General features: G+C 52.2%; 1 protein-coding gene across 1 annotated transcript; it reads right to left on the bottom strand.

Annotated features, from left to right (window-relative positions):
* Nucleotides 1–542: 542 nt before the first annotated feature.
* LOC114431557 (ectonucleotide pyrophosphatase/phosphodiesterase family member 2-like) lies at nucleotides 543–16,326 on the bottom strand. The gene is made up of 25 exons (XM_028399097.1): nucleotides 16,172–16,326; nucleotides 13,848–13,953; nucleotides 13,337–13,486; nucleotides 13,090–13,215; nucleotides 12,951–13,011; nucleotides 12,742–12,839; nucleotides 12,577–12,656; nucleotides 12,366–12,485; nucleotides 12,229–12,284; nucleotides 11,249–11,314; nucleotides 11,036–11,108; nucleotides 10,860–10,968; nucleotides 10,464–10,589; nucleotides 10,356–10,387; nucleotides 10,149–10,276; nucleotides 8,153–8,231; nucleotides 7,960–8,047; nucleotides 7,687–7,859; nucleotides 7,523–7,583; nucleotides 7,177–7,316; nucleotides 5,921–6,062; nucleotides 5,767–5,844; nucleotides 5,088–5,220; nucleotides 4,861–5,014; nucleotides 543–795 (listed from the first exon to the last, which is right to left on the bottom strand). Exons 1-25 carry the CDS (start codon nucleotides 16,187–16,189, stop codon nucleotides 625–627), a joined length of 2,568 nt encoding a protein of 855 aa, XP_028254898.1. The 5' UTR covers nucleotides 16,190–16,326; the 3' UTR covers nucleotides 543–624.
* Nucleotides 16,327–16,821: the final 495 nt, after the last annotated feature.

The raw sequence follows: 16,821 nt of genomic DNA, 5'->3' as shown, positions 1-16,821 counted from the left end.
TCTCAATCCGTCTACAGACGTCACTTCATTAGTAAATAACATGGACACACTGCGGTTATGTGTGAGTGCTGGAGAGGCTATGATTAAAGGAGCAGTCCGTGTTTTCACAGGCAGCCCCGTCACCGCCGTGACGTGGATCTGCTTCCTGTCATGTGACAGGAAACCGGGACAGCGCTGAGTTAATGCACTACATGCTGTTACTGCCACGATGCTACACAATAAATATGAGTTGTATAAAAATATACACCAGGATGATCAGAGAGAAACCAGGAGTTTCCTGCCTTTATGCTAAGCTATGCTAACTTGGCTCTAACCTGGGAAATAAAGACACGAGTTAAACAGATGAAAGTGTTCTACAGAACCTCGACGGAACACGAGGTCATACTCTGACTGGAACCGTTAGCATGCAGCAGGTGGTGAGTGTGTGAAGGATCTGTTATAAGCTGTGTGTGTGTGTAATCAATAGATCTGGAAGGTATTGTGGCCACGCCCACTACGCCTCCTGAATATTCCTGTCATCTGTAATCTTCCAAATAACCAATAACACCACGGACCGCTCCTCACGGTTTGGAACAACGCTGCATCATCAGGCTGATATCTGTGTGTGTGTGTGTGTGTGCACTTCTAGTCATCGCTCTCGAAGGTGTGCAGGTACGTTTTGAGGCTCAGGGTGCTGGTGTAGGTGAGGTTGGTGGATCTGAAGAGGTCCAGGCCCGTCAGGACCTCCACGTCTCGCACCCGGGCCGTGTGGAGCTTCAGCAGCTCCTCCACCCACTGAGACTCGTCCTCAGCGCTCTGCAGGGACACAAACAGGAAGTCAGAGCTGGAGAGCGGTGCTGGCTGATGGTTCGTGGTGCTCATGGTCACACACAGACCCCCGACACCTGCAGACTCACACACACACTGTCTGATTACACGCCAGCATGAGGCGGAGGACGTGACCTGAAGCTGACAGGGATGAAGGCAGCAGCTGCACTTCACCTGCACCGATAACAGTGTTTAACCAGAACCTGTGTTAATGTACGCCATCATCGTTTCCAGGAAGGACGCAGCGCCTCAGGGAGGAAACTGCCCGACTCTCTGTCACAGTGAAACTCTTCCCCTGACCTTCCCCCAGCAGAGGCTGATTTGTTGAAGCTATCCTCTAGCTATACCTGACTGACTCACATAAACAACAACGCCTGTTTCAGTTTAAAGCCAGCTCTCTGTCAGCTGCAGGTCAGACAGAGACTCTCTGAGTGTTGGTCATGTGACTGCTGCTCCGTCATGGCTTCCTGCTGGTTGCTGAGGAGGACAGAACTTTGCTGGTTGCTTTTATTTTGGAGGATTTTAGACTGAAGCTCACACAGAGCTCTTCTGTCTGTGTACACGCGTTATGTAACCATGATGTGTGTGAGGTCATGAGTGTAAACAGAACAAACCGGTCACAGCACACTCGCTGCCTGGAGCTCAGAAACTGCACATGCAGGGACCTGCAGCGCTGCAGCAGGCTGGCAGTGAGTTCCTCCTCACCTGCTGACACACTCATGCTTCACCTGTGATTCATCCGCTGTCAGGGCTCAGAGCTCTTCCTCTGAACTGTAATCTGACCTCTAATCCCCTCCGCTTGGTATTATCCACATCGATGAAATATCAGAAAAATATTCAAACCTTCAAGATTAGAGAGAAATCCTTATGAAGCTTTAAGCCCTGTGTCACAGTGAGAGGGAAGGAATGTGTTCTAGCAGCATGACAGATAAGGAGGCTGCTTCTAATCTTATCATGCCTGCAGTCAGCATTCTGACCTCCTACACGCTCCACTCCAACCTGCTGACATTTACTGCACTTGCTCACCTGCTGAGTAACAGACTGAAGCACTGCGCCTGCCTTCTTCTCTGGAACTGGGCTGATACAGTGAAAGTGGTGTTTAAAGGCCATGTACATACTGAAGCTGAAGTAAAACCAGAACTAAAAGTGAACTAAGGGCTCCACACTGTTACACACACTACCACTGTGAGCCACTAGGTGGAGCAGGGGGTCAGTCTGTCCTCAGTCCATCCAGAGAGGTAGACTCAGAGGTGTTGGTTTCTGTGGTCCAGAAGCCTCCAGCAGCAGCCTGTGTGATGGTCTGCTGGATCAGGGACCAGGCTTCTAGTCCTCCACCTGCCTGATGTCTCCATGTGAGGAAGAGGAGGCTCCGTGTCCTCACAGAGACGTGGCTCAGAGACAGAGTTCTGGACGCCTCCGTCCAGCTGGACCGGCTGGCTCTGTGCGGTGAGGCTCGCCGTGGTGGCTGCTGTGTTTACATCAGCTCAGTTTCTACTTGCTGCTTCTCCCTGGTGGAGCAGAGGCTCCACTCCACAGACCGGGTCTCTGCAGGACCGTCCTCTCCGTGCTTACACTCCAACCACTCAACAAACAGCAGCTGAGCTCATTCTTCCTTTTTTATGCATCACTCAGAGTCTGGAGTCTCTGAGGATAACATCAGCATCTTTCCAACCGCACTTTAAAAGCAGCCTGCAGGGAAAGTTTCTCCTAAATTACCCTCTAATGAGCTCCCATTCCTTCCTGTGGTGTGTGGGCTGGCATGGCTGGGCATGTCTGCAGAGGTTCAGCCTGTACAGAGGACGGAGTGACCTCACCTGAAGTCATCAGACACATCTGACCTCTGTTCATGATTAAATGTCTCCTCTGCAGCTTCTCGGTGACGGTGGAGTATGTCACATTCAGGCGAAGGTTTGAGGTCTGGATCCTGGTTCCATCCTGGTCTGGGCCTCTCTGTGTGGAGTCTCCACGTCCTCTCTGTGCCTGCGTGGGTTTTCTCTCAGCTGTATACAGCGGTGGGTGGATGGATGATGGATGGGTGGATGGATGGATGATGGTTGGTTGGATGGATGATTGGATGGATGATGGATGGGTGGATGGATGCATGATGGTTGGTTGGATGGATGATGGGTGGGTGGATGGATGGATGATGGTTGGTTGGATGGATGGATGGATGGATGATGGGTGGTTGTATGGACGGATGGATGGATGGGTGGATGATGGGTGGATGATGGTTGGTTGGATGGATGATGGGTGGATGATGGTTGGTTGGATGGATGATTGGATGGATGATGGGTGGGTGGTTGTATGGACGGATGGATGATGGGTGGATGATGGATGGGTGGATGATGGATGATGGATGGGTGGATGAATAGATGGATGGGAGGATGATGGATGATGGATGAATAGATGGATGGGTGGATGGATGATGGATGGGTGGATGAATAGATGGATGGGAGGATGATGGATGATGGATGAATAGATGGATGGGTGGATGGATGGGTGGATGATGGTTGGTTGGATGGATGATGGGTGGGTGGATGGATGGATGATGGTTGGTTGGATGGATGGATGGATGGGTGGATGATGGGTGGATGATGGTTGGTTGGATGGATGCATGATGGTTGGTTGGATGGATGATGGGTGGGTGGATGGATGGATGATGGTTGGTTGGATGGATGGATGGATGGATGGGTGGATGATGGGTGGATGATGGTTGGTTGGATGGATGATGGGTGGATGATGGTTGGTTGGATGGATGATTGGATGGATGATGGGTGGGTGGTTGTATGGACGGATGGATGATGGGTGGATGATGGATGGGTGGATGATGGATGATGGATGGGTGGATGAATAGATGGATGGGAGGATGATGGATGAATAGATGGATGGGAGGATGATGGATGATGGATGAATAGATGGATGGGTGGATGGATGGGTGGATGATGGATGGAAGTCTTCTGATCAAAGTGTGTTGAATGAAACTTGCTCCGTCTTGTTCAGCAGGAAACTCTGCGTCACAGCTGATATAAATATTATGACTCAGTGTGAGTGAGTCAGGCGTCAGTTTCAGTTCTAGTCTTAATAAACACCTCATACAGTGACAGATCATATCCAGCTGTCAGTCACAGGCCGACTAAGCTATATACACGCCTTCAGGCACGAGCAGAGCCAGACCCCACACAGAGCGGAGGCAGCTGCTGCACCGCGCTACTGCACCACCCTGCTGCCAGCCGCCTGCTGCCAGCGCTGCACCACCCTGCTGCCAGCGCTGCACCACCCTGCTGCCAGCGCTGCACCACCCTGCTGCCAGCGCTGCACCACAGGGAACATCCCAGATGTGTTTTCAGCCCAGCCCTGAACACTGCTCTGTATCCTCCATGTTATCCACTGATCTCTTTTCAGGGCGCTCATCAGACTGAGCGGGGGCTCTCATCAAACAGTGACCTCTGACCTCTGCTCCAAACAAAGCAGGACTCCTCCTCATCCACTGTTTGTGCTTCAGACCACTCATCCAACCGTCCGTCAGAAGAACCAGTGTACCCGTGTATGTTGGCCTTTGAGGCGCCACATACTCTTCATTCTTACACACACTGTGAGTCATGACGTCACTGTGACATCTGATGTCATGCTGAGTCACTGCAGCTGCAGCCATGCTTTGTCATCTGATGTATTCAGGACAAAGCTCCAGGCTGTTCACACAGCTATTTCAGGTACTGAGCAGTGTCTCTGAGTCACGTCTCTGTGAGGACAAAGACGCAGCGGGCTCTAAAGTTCAGAGAGGAGATTTATTCAGGGAGGAGACATCAGAGCAGGACGGAGCGGCCGGCGAGCACGGAGCCTCCTCTTCCTCACACGGAGACATCAGGCAGAGAAATGTGGAGCAGTGTGAAGTGTTTGTCTCTTGAAATAAACCTTTAAGTCAATATGTATTAAACAGTCCAAGTGCCTCATATAACTATTTACTCTGCACATACACACAGCTCACTCTCACTGAACTGAATGCCTGCCAGGACAGGACAGTGCTGCCCTCTGCTGGGGCTGCTTGGAACTCACATTACAGGCTTCAGTGTTGTCAGGTCGGTTAGGGAGCAGGAAGGAGAACACCCCGAGCGCTCCATCACACTCCTCCACCGTCTGATTCAGCTCCTGGCAGCTCGTCACAACTGTGTAGAAGTGGGAGGGGACGGGTGGGGTGTCGGCCGAGAACCTGCAGGAGAGGAGGCACGGGGCCGTTATTAACCCTCCGGCACAGTAAATGTGCGATTTTACAGTGAACGCACTCTTTGATTTTCTCCACGGTGTCTCGCAGGCCGTCGTAGTTGTGGTCGAACACTGGTCCGGTGAGGACGTTGATTCCGTTGTTTTCGTTGGCGTAGCGTCTTAGCAGCACCCCCTGCAGGTAGCTCCACATCCCTGCAAACACAGTCACACACCTTCAGGTTCTGTGTGTCCAGACGAGAGCAGAAACGTCACTGCAGAGCAGCTACGTTACAGCTAGCTGTGTCTCAGAGCTAAAGTGAGCTAGCTTGCTCTTTAAAGGGTTACAGCTCTTCATCTGGCTGCTAAGATTAGCAGCAAGTGACTCCATCTGCTGATGATACCATGAGTAACAAAGACCAGTCCAGCATAGCTAAGTAACAATTCACTGGCTAAGTTTAGCTCGTTTTCCGGATGTTATTTCACCAAATCAGTTAGCTCGGTGTTTGCTTTTACAATCTCTCACATCCATAGGAGTCATGAATAAACACGGAGCTGATGACAGTGGTGTGTGTCTGCAGTGTGTCTGTGTTTTGTGCTCCCTCTGCACAAACAATGAGTATCAGGCCACCCTGGCTCACTGACGCACAGACACACACTCAGACAAAAATCCCCTGCAGGGACGCCATGATTGTTCTGGTGTCTGTTCATGTCCTGGTGGGGCTGGAGGAGGTGTTCCCAGCTGTGGCTGCAGTGACTCACTCTTGAAGGCCGGGTACATGGGAACCACGTTGGTGATGAGTGAGGCGTCGTATCTGGATTCCAGAGAACCCGCCAGCTCTGTGGACACAAACATCAGTCTTACAGCTGATTATTCTTTGGACATAAACAACCTGCAGCGGACAGGCGGCGTTACCCGGGGGGAACAGGAAGCCCTGTCCCAGCTGGCTGCTCTGGCTGTAGGTGCTGCAGCTCTGACTGTGCTCAGCTGACACTCTGGAGTCGACTCGGACACACTGAACCCCGGGAGAAACCTCCGGGACAGGAGTCATGTCCTCCTGCAACACAAACATGTGTGTGTGTGTGAGCAGCATCTTGTAACCCTGCATCATGTTCCTGTAAAAACACGTGTGTTCTGTTTGTGTTACGTTCTGCTCTGACACAACATGCTCAGTGTGTTCTGACGGCCGTCTGAGTCAGTCCTATGACAACCTGAGAGCGCGTCTGTGTGTGTGTGTACCTGTCATGGCAGTGTGTGTGTGTACCTGTCATGGCAGTGTGTACCTGTCGTAGCAGTGTGTACCTGTCGTAGCAGTGTGTGTGCCTGTCATGGCAGTGTGTGTGTACCTGTCGTGGCAGTGTGTGTGTGTGTACCTGTCATGGCAGTGTGTGTGTGTGTGTACCTGTCGTGGCAGTGTGTGTGTGTGTGTACCTGTCATGGCAGTGTGTGTGTGTGTGTGTACCTGTCGTGGCAGTGTGTGTGTGTGTGTACCTGTCATGGCAGTGTGTGTGTACCTGTCATGGCAGTGTGTGTGTGTGTGTGTGTACCTGTCATGGCAGTGTGTGTGTGTGTGTGTGTGTTTACCTGTCATGGCAGTGTGTGTGTACCTGTCGTGGCAGTGTGTGTGTGTGTACCTGTCGTGGCAGTGTGTGTGTACCTGTCGTGGCAGTGTGTGTGTGTGTACCTGTCGTGGCAGTGTGTGTGTGTGTGTGTACCTGTCATGGCAGTGTGTGTGTGTGTGTGTGTTTACCTGTCATGGCAGTGTGTGTGTACCTGTCGTGGCAGTGTGTGTGTGTGTGTGTACCTGTCATGGCAGTGTGTGTGTACCTGTCGTGGCAGTGTGTGTGTGTGTGTGTGTGTACCTGTCATGGCAGTGTGTGTGTGTGTGTGTGTGTTTACCTGTCATGGCAGTGTGTGTGTACCTGTCGTGGCAGTGTGTGTGTGTGTGTGTGTACTGTCGTGGCAGTGTGTGTGTGTGTGTGTGTACCTGTCGTGGCAGTGTGTGTGTGTGTGTGTACCTGTCGTGGCAGTGTGTGTGTGTGTGTACCTGTTGTGGCAGTGTGTGTGAGTGTGTGTACCTGTCGTGGCAGTGTGTGTGTGTGTGTATACCTGTCGTGGCAGTGTGTGTGTGTGTGTATACCTGTCGTGGCAGTGTGTGTGTGTGTGTATACCTGTCGTGGCAGTGTGTAGGACGTCCACAGAGGCATGGCCAGCTCTTTGCTGTAACCACTGACAAACTCCACATGATGGAGGAGACTGTACTGAGTGTCAAACATCACCGCTGGACGACCGAACGGGAGATGGGTGCTGTCTACACACACACACACACACACACACAAGAAAGTGGGAATGAAGACACAAAGAAGAAATGGATAACAAATTAAAGCTGACATGTTTGTATCTTAAAGATGGATAATCATTTCTGTAAATGTAAAGTGTTTTCAGTGTGTGTGTGTGTGTGGTGCACTGACTGTTCCTGCACACAGTCTAATTCATCCTTTAAACAGTGAGACATACTGTAGCTGTAGAGTCCATCCGGTGCAGGACTGAACGCTTCGATGCCCTCCTCCACTTTGTTCTGCAACAGAGGAACACATTCTGTTTTTTTCTGCCCCCTGGTGGACACATGCAGAACAACACAGCTCATGTTTGGTTGAGGAACTAATAAAGGCAGAACTGACCTCATCATCACAGCTGCAGCCCAGATCGCGGCTCACAGTGACATCACTGCCGGACGCCGGCGTCGGCGCGGCGACCTCCTCCGGCATGCTGGGCTGGAACGGAGGCTCCTTCAGCATGTCGTTCAGGCTGCCGTGCGTGCCGTTGTTCGGAGCCGGTTTCAACCCCAGCAGGTCTGAGACACACAGAGGACAGACAGAGAAACAGAGGGCTTTTATAACTGTGGGACTAACAGGAAGGTTCTGGCATCACTTCCTCGACTCTCGCGCTCTCACCACACATGACGTTGTATAACTCGATGTTCTCAAACTCCGGCACTCTGTTCTGGAACTTGAAGCTCGGCCCGTGACCGATGAAGATGGTCTGCAGAGAGAAGGAGAGACGTGCGTCCGTCAGAGCGCACATTACTGCCACCTATCAGTCAGCGCAGGAGCAGCAGGTGAGAGGAGACTCAACACATAACTGTACCCTCATGCTGGTGATCTTGTTGTCAAAGCCGTGGTCACCGAAGAAGCCGCAGCGGGTCCTCAGTTTCTCTGGCATTTTCCTGAAATACAGAGTTCACACAAACAATAAACTCTGTCAGGACGCCATGATGGAGTCACTGTGAGCAGCAGTCACATGACCAACACTCAGAGCGTCTGACCTGCAGCTGAGTTCTGTCTGAATACCTGAGTTACTCTGCACACACACTCTGACTGCAGACACACACACACTCTGACTCCTCTCTGACTGCAGACACACACACACACACACTCTGACTCCTCTCTGACTGCAGACACACACACACACACACACACACACTCTGACTGCAGACACACAAACACACACACACTCTGACTGCAGACACACACACACTCTGACTGCAGACACACACACACACACACACACACACACTCTGACTGCAGACACACAAACACACACACACACACTCTGACTGCAGACACACAAACACACACACACTCTGACTGCAGACACACACACACTCTGACTGCAGACACACAAACACACACACACTCTGACTGCAGACACACACACACTCTGACTGCAGACACACACACACACACACACACACTCTGACTGCAGACACACAAACACACACACACTCTTGACTGCAGACACACACACACACACACACTCTGACTGCAGACACACACACACTCTGACTGCAGACACACAAACACACACACACTCTGACTGCAGACACACAAACACACACACACTCTGACTGCAGACACACACACACACACACACACTGACTGCAGACACACAAACACACACACACTCTGACTGCAGACACACACACACACACACACTGACTGCAGACACACAAACACACACACTCTGACTGCAGACACACACACACACTCACACTCTGACTGCAGACACACACACACACTCACACACACACACTCTGACTGCAGACACACACACACTGAAGCTGGATCCATACTCCATGAGAACAGAGAACTCCCTCCCCCCTGCAGACGTTACGCCCACAAAATGACGTCATTGTTTATCTCGGACCGCCCGCTGTGCAGCGATCTCGTGCACAGGGTCCGGGCCGAACTTTTTCTCTCAAGGCTGTGAGAGATGAGCAGCTGGGAAACAGCTCCTGGAAGGAGAAACACGGCGCACAGAGGAGAGAGTCTGTCCACAAGGTGGCGATAAAAACTAATCCCAGTATTGATCACAGTGTTACAGCGGCTGGACGCACATTAAACCCCGGGAGACGGGATGTGTTACTGCAGACAGTCATCCACACGTTCACAGAGTTAAACTCACACAGACCAGAGGTCTGCTGCAGTCAGCTGCTCTAATCTTCTATCTGTTGTCAGCTGTGCGCCCTCTGCCCTGAACATGATCAGCTCGTTAGGCCAGGTAACCACGACTGTGCTCACAATTTACAACACAACTGCATTGTCGACCTTTTGTGTGTGACGTGTGCTGCGTAGGAGCCGTATGAGGAGTTCTGCACACACACGTCTCGCAGAGTATGGTGCCTCTGTGCCGAAAAGAACTTTTTTTTTTACTCTTACCACCGATGGAGCGAGTTCTCTGTTCTCATGGAGCATGGAACAGCCTTGACTGCAGACACACAAACACACACACACACACACACACACACACACACACACACACACACACACACACACACACACTCTGACTGCAGACACACACACACTCTGACTGCAGACACACAAACACACTCTGACTGCTCTCTGACTGCAGACACACACACACACACACACACTCTGACTGCAGACACACACACACACTGACTGCAGACACACAAACACACACACACACACTCTGACTGCAGACACACACACACTGACTGCAGACACACAAACACACACACACACACACACTCTGACTGCAGACAGGATGGAGCTGACCAATGAGAGCACTCTAACAGATCATGTGACGGGCAGGCTGACAGCAGACGTGGCTCTCTGCCTACCTGGCGATGTGCCACTTCCTCTCCATCAGCAGGTGGACGTCCTCGATCCTGCGGTTGTTGGCGTAGTGGAGCCTCTTGGGTAAATGCTGCTTCAGGTACGGCTTGAAGTGCTGAGTGGGCATTTTACACTGAAACAACAAGCTCAGAGGTGAGTGACCCGAAAGCCTCACACAGAGCGGCGGCATGAACTCTGCTGCTCTCACTCACAGTCAGGTTTGCTACCACGACGTTCGGGTCGTCTGTGGAAGAGAGAAAAGGTGTTGTTTGATGGATCTGAAGCTCACACTGAGTGTACAGACTGACAGAGCAGCTCACATGTGCTGGATCTGGGGTCACGAGGTCGTATCCGGCCCAGTGAGCCGGGGATCAGCGTGATCTCGTCAATGTTGAGCGGATAGCTGCTGAGGAACTCAGTCCTGTCGCAGTGAGCCTCCTCCATACCTGGAGACACATGCCTGCTGTCATGACTGTAGTAAGACCCAAACTGCAGCTCTAATGGCTTCAACGGCCCCCTGATGGAGACCCAGTCCCCAGACTTTACAGCAGAAACAAGTCCACAGAGCAGACTGACGCTCTGCAGCCGCCAGGTCTAAAGCTGGGTCCATACACTGATCAGATGGCTGATGGTCACATGTGAGTCATGGCTTCCTGGCTGTGCTGTTGCGTGTTGTGTGTGTGTGTGTGTGTGTGAGTTGTGTGTGCAGATCGTACCGTGGTCTCCCACAATGATGACATTGACGCAGCGGTGCAGATTAATCTGCTTCAGTCCGTTCATCAGCTGACCGATGATGTTGTCGATCTCCCTCAGAGGGTTGTCCAGCTGTGGAAAGGTTTACAGAGTGAAGCACCATGTCTCCATGGACACACACACACACACACACACTCACCTCACTGCTGAGCGGCCCCAGGCGGTGTCCGAAGGTGTCGGGTTGCTCAGAGTGGACGGCGTAAACGTAGGGCCTGAGGAGAGAGAGACAGGGCAGGAAAACATGTCTGATGGTTCTGCAGCCTGTGAACACACACGTGACCCCTGCACTGACCCCACAACACTCTCTAAAGTACACACAGCTTCAGGGCTGTGAACACACACACACACACACCTCTCATCGTCAGGCAGGTGCAGCCACCCCAGGATGGTCAGAATCCGTCTCTCCAGGGGAATCACCCTGAAACAAGTAAAACACAAGTTTGACCTCTGACCTGCAGCAGGAAGCAGCTATCAGTGACACACAGTGGAGCAGACATCAGTGAACAATGGAGCCCATCATCAGAGAGCTGTGAGGCCTGTGTGAGCCAGTGTGTGGGGCTATTGTCCTGTGTGTGTGTCAGTCTCCTGCTGCTGTCCTCGTGATGCTGAGGTCATGCATCAATCAAAGAGACTTCTTTCTAATCTGTAACATATGCCTGGATTATGAACTATGGATTATCCATCTTCTTCCTCGAAGGTTCAGTAATCTGTGAGTTCTACGGAGGCCCTGAAGGCTCCCAGTGGCACATGTGTGATCCTGGATGACACTAAGGCCCCGTTCACACTGGGGAAAAAAATGTGGCTTAAGCAGGATTCGGCCGCATCCAGATCAATCCAGATGTGTTTTGTTCTGAGTGTGAACACCTCGAATCCGGCTGTATCCAGTTTGATTTCAATCAATGTGATTGGCTCAAATGTGGCTCAGGAGTGAACGCAAATGTGGCGAGCGAATCCGGTTAGCAACATGCTACTTCCGGTTCACAGGGCGCGACACGGGACAAAAAAAACACACGACGCATGTGCACACGTGGTCCTACCGCTGCGTGAATGGACTCTGTATATTACGAGGCGCCACCTAGTGGTTTGGAGGACAGCAAACACGCTGGATGAAGCCGGATTGAGTGCGGACACAAGTGTGTGCTAGCCAGATTTGAAAATAGGTCTGAACGCATCCAGCTTAAAGGCTGTCTGGGCTCAATCCTACTCTAGCTGGACTGACTCTCTCCAGTGTGAACGGGGCCTGAGTTAGTGTTGGAGCGTAAGGGCGGGTGCTGTGACCCTGCAGAGTTCATCTGAAGCTACTGAAACATGTTCCAGCACTGACTGAAGTACCAAGGCCAGAAGAAGGTCCCTGCTTTGACTCCCTGGTTCTCTGCTGTGATCCAGATCTGCAGACAGAAGGAGGTGATGAGACTCCTCACACGAAACAAACTGAAACAACAGGGTCGGTTTAAAGACCAGACACGGACCGGCTGCCCGCCCCACCAGCGGTGGTTCAGCTTCTCTCGGGTGCGCAGGCTGAAGGTGGCGTTGAACACCGGGTCGTGCATGGTGTTTCCCACAATCCCATGGGACTCTGGGTAGAGACCCTGCAGACACACACACACGGGGACAGAGTCACAGCAGTGAGTCCTGATCAGACAGGCCCTCATCAGGAGGAGGACTGGGCGACCGACTCACCGTGGCCAGGGTGTACAGGTTTGGAAACGTCTTCGACGGATACACCGGGCGCATGTAGGGGGCGGACGTCCCGCAGGTTCCTGAGAGGAGGAGGCAGAGGGACAAGTGTCACATGACGCACATGAAGGAAGCAACCTGCAGCCGGAGCACGTTCACGGGCCGTACTGAGTTTGTGGATGTTGGGGATGATGGACTTTCCCTTCTTCAGGTAGGAGGCTCTGAAGCCGTCCACAGAGAGCATGATGAGAGGAGGACGGACGAAGCTGAGGAGACAAACACACCGATCACACTGCATCATTCACCAGCGTCTGGACACTCATGATCAGACGTGTGTATCAGGGACATGTAGCATGTAGCATGTAGCGTCAGCTCACCCTGCAGGACACTCGGCCCCGTGGATCTCCTCACAGTCTCCCTGCAGCCAGGACGTCTCACCTGATGAAGACACACAGACCTCAGTCCCTTACTGTTCTCTGTCTGTCTGCTGGGACAGCCTGCTGCTGACCTCCTGACCTTTGCAGAGGGACCTGTAGTTGGAGCAGCAGTCCCCCCTCTGCAGGCAGTCCTCTGAGCAGTGGCAGGCGTGGTTGGCGTCCCTGTCCTCCCCGCAGCGCTCCTGCGTGCACTCGAAGCCCCCCTCTGAGACACAAGCAGCACAGTGTTCAGCTCTGTTGTTTGGTTAATGCTGTCGAGACGGTTCTGGTGACGCTGGGCTCGCGCTGCCAGACTCTGGATCCGCCTCCGCTGCGTGCAGACTGACCTGTTTTCAGGCAGTGCTCGTCGAAGTCGGAGCAGCAGCTGTAGTAGGTCTTGCACAGATTGTCACATCTGCATCCTGGAGGGTCGGCCACCTCCAGCTCGAAGCAGCGGCCCTTACAGGAGCCCGCTGAGCTGACCCACTCTGAGATGACTGTGGGGACGAGAGGGACACGGCTGCTGCTCACAGACACACTTCACAGAATGCAGGGTCAGTGTTTCACTGTCTGTTATGACTGATAAGTACGTGGCCTTCAGGAAGAGGAGCACACAGCAGTCTCCTCCCTCCCTCACGCTCCAGCTCTGTGCTGTTAGCTCGGGTCGTGTTGCCGGCGGCTGCAGGTCAGGGGTCACCGCCCAGGCTCTCTGTCAGCTAACGCCTGAGCCTCCTCTGTCTTTAGGCCATGTACTTATCAGTTAGATTGAGGGCGGCTGTGGCTGATGGCCCTGTGGTGCCACTCCTTTGGTTCTAAGGGGTTCAATCAATCAATCAGTTAATCAGGGTCAGCTCTCACATTTGGGATTGTGTGGTGGGCTGTCTCCTCCCTCTGCAGGGCGGCTGGCCTGAAACACGTAAGCTCTGCTGACATCAGAACCCCACAGACAGAAGGCAACCACTACCTGCAGGAACACACAAAGACACACACAGACAGAGACACAGAGACACACACACAGAGACACAGACACACACACACACACAGACAGACACAGAGACAGAGGAAACACACAGAGACACACACACATACAGACACAGAGGAAACACAGACACAGAGACACACACACACACACAGACAAACACACACAGACACACAGACAGACAGAGACACAGAGACACACACACAGAGACACACACACACACACACACACACACACACAGACAGAGGAAACACACAGAGACACACACACAGAGACACAGACACACACACAGACACACACACAGACACAGAGACAGAGGAAACACAGAGACACACACACATACAGACACAGAGGAAACACAGACACAGACACAGAGACACACACACACACACAGACAAACACACACAGACACACAGACAGACAGAGACACAGAGACACACACACACACAGACAGAGGAAACACACAGAGACACACACACACAGAGACACAGACACACATACACACACAGACACACACACACACACAGACACAGAGACAGAGGAAACACACAGAGACACACACACATACAGACACAGAGACACACACACACACACAGACAAACACACACAGACACACACAGACAGAGACACACACACACAGAGACACACAGACACACACACACAGAGACACAGACAGAGACACACACAGACACACAGAGACACAGACGCACACACACAGACACACACAGAGACAGACACACACACACACAGACACACACACACACAGACACACACACACACACACACACAGACAGACAGACACACACACAGACACACACACACACAGACACACAGAGACAGAGACACACACACACAGACACACACAGACACACACAGACAGACACACACACACACAGACACACACACACACAGACACACACAGACACACACACACACACACAGACACACACACACACAGACACACACAGACAGTGTTAGGTCTACTTCCTGTTGACGAGGCTCAGAGGTCAGGCTCAGCTCTGTGGATCTCAGCAACACTTCATGAATGTACCCAAATACAGGTCTGACCAAACATCCATGTTCACACCAGAGAGGTCAGAGGTCAACAGGAAGCCAGGAATGGAAACACTCAGGGTGAGTGAAGCCTGACTTCCACTTGTAGATAAACAGGGCACTGATAGAGGCTTGTTTATCAGCCTGAGGGTTCAGAGCTGGCTGCTGCTCTGCAGACCTTCAGCGTGCTTTAGACCAGACCTCCAGTCTGCAGTCTGCACGCTAAAGGTCCAACACCTACAGGTTCTGAGAAGACGCCGCCTGTGGCTTTCCACTGAACTGCAGGCAGCATCCTGAGCATCGGTGGGGTTGAACCTTCTGTTGTTGTGATGCTCACTTTGTGTGTGGCACCAATCATCAATACTTTCCCCTGATTAGCATGATAAGAAGTCAGATTATCATTATTAAGGACAGCTGTTCTCCGCTCGCTCACTACAAACATACATAATCTGCCTTCAGCTCAATAAATGAATGTAGTCGTTGGTTGATTTTTATCTAACGGTGAATTAGCAGCATCAGCCCATCAGTGTTGCTAATTTGAAGCTAGCTGGCTAGCTGCTACAGTCCAGCTGTTACATTGCAACATAAAAACATGTAGATTAAGAGCTAATGTTTTGCTAATGAGACTGTTACTAAGCTAAGCTAAGCTAACTCGGCTAGCTGTAGCACAGCTACTCTGTATTTATTGGAGTGTAGATAATGTATTAATATTAAAACACACCCATGTAAAGCTAGCTAGTGTGCTAATGATTTGTTTAGCTCCATTAACCCTGGTTAGCAGGTCAGCTAGCATCCCTGGAGCTAAAATAAAAAGTCTGTTCAAGTCCTCACAACATGGGAGGAGACAGGAAAGTACAGCTCGTCCCTGCGGACTCACCGAGCCGTTCAGCATATCGATTAGTCATCCTACTGTACCGGATCCATAGTGTAAACATGTAAACATTAACCTACAGCTGCTGTTTACCTCCGCTCAGGTAAACAGTTTAGTTCCTGCTTTGAGAGTTAATCCTCCAAATATCAGAGTCAAAGATCAGCCTGTCACCGATCGATACATCGGTCCTCCGCAGTCCTTACACCGCGCGTGGAAACGGTCCACGGCTGACAGCTCCGGACACGGAGGAGCGAGCAGCGCCGTGACCGCCTCACTCACCAGATTTCCCAGCAGCATGTTCCAGCTGTGACATTCCCCCAAGACTCGGACAGAAAGACCAGACCAGCGTCCGACCCGGGCTGCTGCGCGTGCACCTCTAAGGATCGATCAGCGGGGCGCGAGGTCCAGCTCGATCCCTCCTCTCTCTCTCTCTCTCGCTTTTTCTCTCACCCCTCCTCTCCCTCTCTCTCTCTTTCTCTCCCCTCTCTCTCTCCCTCTCGCTTTTTCTCTCACCCCTCCTCTCTCGCTCTCTCTTTCTCCCTCTCTCCCCCCTCACTCTGCCTCTCTCTTTCTCTCTCTCTCCCTCTCTCTCCCCCCTCCTCTCTCTCTCTCCCTCTCTCTCTTTCTCTCCCCCTCCTCTCTCTCTCTCTCTCCCTCTCTCCCCCCTCCTCACTCTGCCTCTCTCTCTTTCTCTCACCCCTCCTCTCCCTCTCTCTCTTTCTCTCCCCCCTCACTCTGCCTCTCTCTTTCTCTCTCTCTCCCTCTCTCTCCCCCCTCCTCTCTCTCTCTCTCTCTTTCTCCCTCTCTACCCCCTCCTCACTCTGCCTCTCTCTCTCTTTCTCTCACCCCCCCTCTCTCTCTCTCTCTCCCCCCCCCTCTTTCTCCCCCCCCCCCCTGATGGCCCAATAAGCATGAAGTCATGGTGACAG

Source organism: Parambassis ranga, chromosome 2 (genome assembly GCF_900634625.1).
Source record: "Parambassis ranga chromosome 2, fParRan2.1, whole genome shotgun sequence".
NCBI lineage: Eukaryota > Metazoa > Chordata > Actinopteri > Ambassidae > Parambassis > Parambassis ranga.
This window is presented reverse-complemented; position numbering and strand designations above follow the sequence as displayed.